The sequence below is a fragment of the Cebus imitator genome, unplaced genomic scaffold (genome assembly GCF_001604975.1).
Source record: "Cebus imitator isolate Cc_AM_T3 unplaced genomic scaffold, Cebus_imitator-1.0 Scaffold296, whole genome shotgun sequence".
NCBI lineage: Eukaryota > Metazoa > Chordata > Mammalia > Primates > Cebidae > Cebus > Cebus imitator.
In genome coordinates, this window is record NW_016107611.1 from 1,659,968 (window position 1) to 1,664,972 (window position 5,005).

A 5,005-nucleotide genomic window follows, 5' to 3' on the forward strand; every position below is an offset into this window, starting at 1 on the left:
GTGAGCCGAGATCGCGCCATTGCACTCCAGCCTGGGTAACGAGAGCGAAACTCCGTCCCAAAAAAAAAAAAGAGAGAAAAGCCACCTTGGCCAGTATTAGGCAGGAAGAGACTCAGCTGCCTACCGGAGCTGAGCCGGGAGCCCTTCGAGTGCCTGTGGCCCCGGGGCCCCCACCCCACACCTTCCCCTGCACCTCTCAGCCTCCTCCACGACCAGGTGGTTGGACATTTGATTGCTCTAATTCAGTTGTCTTGACTGTTGTTTACAAGCACCTGTGTGCTAGGCAGCGCGTTAAGTGCTTTGAGGAAATGCTTCTGGAACTGTTTATCAGGAAGGGCTGGGTTTTGCCCATGCCAGAGTGTGATGGCTCCATCACAGCTCACTGTAGCCTCGACCTCTTGGGCTTAAGCCGTCCTCCTGCCTCAGCCCTCCTGAGTAGCTGGCACCACAGGTGTGAGCCGCCATGCCTGGCTAATTTTTAATTTTCTTATAGAGATAGGGTCTCACTCTGTTGCCCAGGCTGGTCTCAAACTCCCGGGCTCAGGCGATCCTCCCACCTCAGCTCCCCCAAAGCTCTGGAATCTCAGCTCACTCCTGCCTCAGCCTTCTGAGTTGCTGGGATTACAGGTGTGCACCACTGTGCCCCACTAATTTTTGTATTTTTAATAGAGATGTGGTTTCACATTGGCCAGGCTGGTCTTGAACTCCTGACCTCAAGTGATCTGCCTGTCTTGGCCTCCCGAAGTGCCGGGATGACAGGCATGAGCCACCACGCCCAGCCACAAGCACCATTTAAAAAACTGTTATTGGATTCCAAAGACATAAAATTCCACAGCCAGATTCCTATGGAGTATCAGGTGCAGTCTCACGCCCATAGTCCTGGAACTTTGGAAGGCCAAGGTGGGAGGTTTGCTTGACAAGCCCAGCAGTTCGAGAACAGCCTGGGCGACACAGCAAGACCCTCGTCTCTACAAAAAATAATTGTAAAAAATTAGCTTGTATGCTTGTGGTCTCAGCTACTCAGGAGGCTGAGGCAGGAGGATCCCTTGAGCCCAGGAGGTTGAGGCTGCACTGAGCCACGATCGCTCCACTGCACTCCAACCTGGGAGACAGAGCAAGACCCTGTCTCTAAAAACAAAAAAGAAAACATACGAAAGCAGAAGGTGCGTCTGAAGGCTGGGTGTGGTGGCTCATGCCGGTAATCCTAGCACTTAGGGAGGCCGAGACGGGCGGATCGCTTGAGGTCAGGAGTTTGAGACCAGTCTGAACTCAGGAGACACTCCAACCTGGGCAATAGAGCAAAAAACAAAAAAAAAAAAAAAAAAAAAAAAAAACCGTGCATCTGAAAAAAAAATGAAAAATGAAAACAAAAAACGAATTGCTGCAGAGGCTGAAGTGCTCACCGTCTCTTCCCTTCCCTCTGCTGGGCTACGGTGTCCCTTTATACAACCCTGGAGGGAGCGCCTTAGAGGCTTCCATGATTAACCTGGAGGTTGCACGCCCCTGGTGGAGGGCCCCAGAGGCAGCTAAAACGAATTTTGGGGTCCTGTTAGTACACCAGGGGTACCAACCAAGGGGACCAACTCAAATGTGACCTTGGTGCTAGATGGCAGAGCCTCAAATGCCAGGGAAAGAGATGTAGTCCCTGGCCTGGCGTGGTGGCTCACACCTGTAATCCTAGCACTTAGGGAGGCCAAGGTGGGCGGATCACCCGTGGTCAGGAGTTCGAGACCAGCATCGCCAACATGACGAGACCTTTTCTCTACTAAAAATACAAAATGTAGCTGTGTGTGGTGGTATGTGCTCGTAGTCCCAGCTACTAATGAGGCTGGGGCAGGAGAATCGCTTGAACCCGGGAGGCGGAGGTTGCAGTGAGCCGAGATAGTGCCACTGCACTCCACCGACAGAGTGAGACTCCATCTCAAAAAAAAAAACAAAAAAAAAGACAACCCCATGACTGCCTATAAGGCAGGTGCCGTGATCACCGTTTGCTTACACACAAGGAAACTGAGGCACAGAGAGGTCTGGTAACCCACCTAAAGTCACATAGTGAGTGAGTGGTGGAGCCGGGATTTGCAGCTGGAATTCTCCACGAATCTATAGTTTCACCTTCACATTATGTAGACGGACACTGTCATAATCCATAGTCCACAGAGGCCAGTGCATGGTAGGTATGCAGCCAGGATTAAATTATTGCTTTTATTTTTCTGGGTCTTGAGCTCTCAGGCCTTATTTCGTTTCTGCTGGGTAACCTGAGGGCCCAAGAGGGGCAGGAGATTACCTGAAGACTCCCAGCTCTGCAGACCACACGGGACAATAGAATTTTACATAGTGTTCGCTGGGTGTAAAATATTGTTCTAGGTTTTCTTTCTTTTTGTTTCTTTCTTTTTTTTTTTTTTTTTTGAGATGGAGTTTCACTCTGTTGCCGAGGCTGGAGTGCAGTGGCACAATCTTGGCTCACTGCAACCTCCGCCCCCTGGGTTCAAGCGATTCTCCTGCCTCAGCCTCCTGAGTAGCTGGGATTACAGGCCACCAAGCGCAGCTAATTTTTTGTATTTTAGTAGAAACGGGTTTTCACCATGTTGGGCAGGCTGGTCTCAAACTCCTGAGCTCAAGTGATCCACCTGCTTTGGCCTCCCAAAGTGCTGGGATTACAGGTGTGAGCCACCATGCCCGGCCCTAATTTTGTATTTTTAGTAGAGATGGAGTTTCACCATGTTGGTCAGGTTAGTCTAGAAGTCTAACCTCAGGTGATCTGCTCGCCTCGGCCTCCCAAAGTGCTGGGGTTACAGGCGTGAGCCACCGCACCTGGCCTCTAGGTTTTTGTTTTATTTTTTTTTTGAGACAAGGTCTCACTCTGTCACCCAGGCTGGAATGCAGAGGCAGTCGTGGCCCACTGCAACCTCTGCCTCCCAGGTTCAAGCAATTCTCCTGCCTCAGTCTCCCAAATAGCTGGGACTACAGGCACGCACCACCATGTCTGGTTAATTTTTGTATTTTTAGTAGAGACAGGGCTTCACCATGTTGGCCAGGCTGGTCTTGAACTCCTGACCTCAGGGGATCCACCTTTCTTGGTTTCCCAAATTGCCGGGATTATAGACATGAGCCACCGTGTCTGGCCTATTCTAGGTTTTCTATGTGGATTAACTCATAATTCTCAAACTACGCTGTGAGGTAAGGACTATGATTATCCCCATTCTTTTCTTTTCTTTTTTTTAAAGATGGGGTTTCACCATATTGGTCAGGCTGGTCTTGAACTCCTGACCTCAGGTGATCCGCCCACCTCAGCCTCCCAAAGTGCTGGGATTACAGGCGTGAGCCACTGTGGCCGGCTTTTTGTTTTTTTTAAAGATGGGGTGATTATCCTCATTCTATGGATAAGAAAACTGAGGCCCAGTGAGGTAAAGTCACTGCCTAAGGTCAGGCAGAGAGTAAGGGACGGGCCTGAGAGTTGATCCCCGTGGGCCAGCCCTAGAGCCTGCGCTCCTGTCTGCCTCCCACGTCCATGAAGGGCTTTGGCCTGGAGTCCCACTCTCCACCCTCTCCTCCTCTCCCCTTAGGCCGAGAACCTCTTGCTGGACGCCGAGGCCAACATCAAGATTGCTGACTTCGGCTTCAGCAATGAGTTCACGCTGGGCTCGAAGCTGGACACGTTCTGTGGGAGCCCCCCATACGCCGCCCCAGAACTGTTTCAGGGCAAGAAGTACGATGGACCGGAGGTGGACATCTGGAGCCTGGGGGTCATCCTGTACACCCTGGTCAGCGGCTCCCTGCCCTTTGATGGGCACAACCTCAAGGTACCGGGAGGGGCTGGGCATGGGGGTGTTGGCCCCTCCCCACAGTCAGGCCCCCACCCCCACATACCTCCCCTGCAGAGGGCCTCAGTGGCGGGGCCGGCCTGAGTTCCTGTGGGAAGATGGGATAGGCAGGATTCCAGTCCTCACGGCAGTGAGGCCAGCTGGAGTGGACCGTGCCGTGCAGGGGTTAAGAGCAGGATCTTTGCAGCTCATAGGCTTGAGTTCAAATCCTGACTCATCCGTTCACTGAGTTAATGTTTATGGCCTGGCTCTCTGTGTCATGTTCTGTTTGGGGCTTTGCGCGTAAGGCAAAAACTCCTGCCTGGCTGGGTGTGGTGGCTCATGCCTATAATCCCAGCACGTTGGGAGGCAGAGGTGGGAGGATCACTTGAGCCAGGAAGTTCGAGACCAGCCTGGGCAACATAGGGAGATCCTGTTTCTACAAAAAATACAAAAATTAACCAGACGTAATGGTGCACGTCTGTAGTCCCAGCTACTTGGGAGGCTGATGTGGGAGGATCATTTGAACCCGGGAGCGCAAGACTCCAGTGAGCCGAGATCGTGCCACTGCACTCCAACCTGGGTCACAGAGGGAGACCATGTCTCCAAAATAAATTTAAAACCAAAAATCCCTGGCCTTGTATATGCTACGCCATGGGTGAACCTTGAAAACATTGTGCTAAGTGACAGAAGCCAGTCACGTAAGGCCACAGAGTGTATGATTCCATTAATGTGAAATGTCCGGAATAGACAAATCCATAGAGACAGAAAGTGGATTACTGGGTGCCTGAGGCTGGTGGGGGAGGAGGGAGTAGTTGGAAGTTGATTGCTAAAGGGTGCAGGGTTTCTTTTGAGGCAATGAAAAATGTTCAAAATTGAATGTAGTGGCTGGGCACAGAGGCTCACGCCTGTAATCCCAGCACTTTAGGAGGCCGAAGTGGACGGATCACTTGAGGTCAGGGGTTCAAGACCAGCCTGGCCAATGTAGTGAAACCCTGTCTCTACAAAAACTACAAAAATTAATTGGGCGTAACTACAAAAATTAACTGGATGGCAGGCGCTTGTAATCCCAGCACTTTGGGAGGCTAAGGCGGGCAGATCACTTTCAGATGAGGAGTTTGAGGCCAGCCTGGCCAACAGGGTAAAACCCTGTCTACTAAAAATATTAAAATTAGCTGGGTGTGGTGGCTCATGCCGGTAATCCTAGC

At 51.4% G+C, this 5,005-nt stretch overlaps 1 protein-coding gene across 4 annotated transcripts in view; it reads left to right on the forward strand.

Moving 5' to 3' along the window:
• The window catches only part of MARK4 (microtubule affinity regulating kinase 4), a 47,040-nt gene that overhangs the window by 17,248 nt on the left and 24,787 nt on the right, over positions 1-5,005 (forward strand). For all 4 annotated transcript variants that reach the window (XM_017502449.2, XM_017502448.2, XM_017502450.2 and 1 more), the window contains one exon: positions 3,561-3,797. In XM_017502449.2, the coding sequence (XP_017357938.1) occupies positions 3,561-3,797 (237 nt within the window). The remainder of the gene's footprint in view (positions 1-3,560; positions 3,798-5,005) is intronic.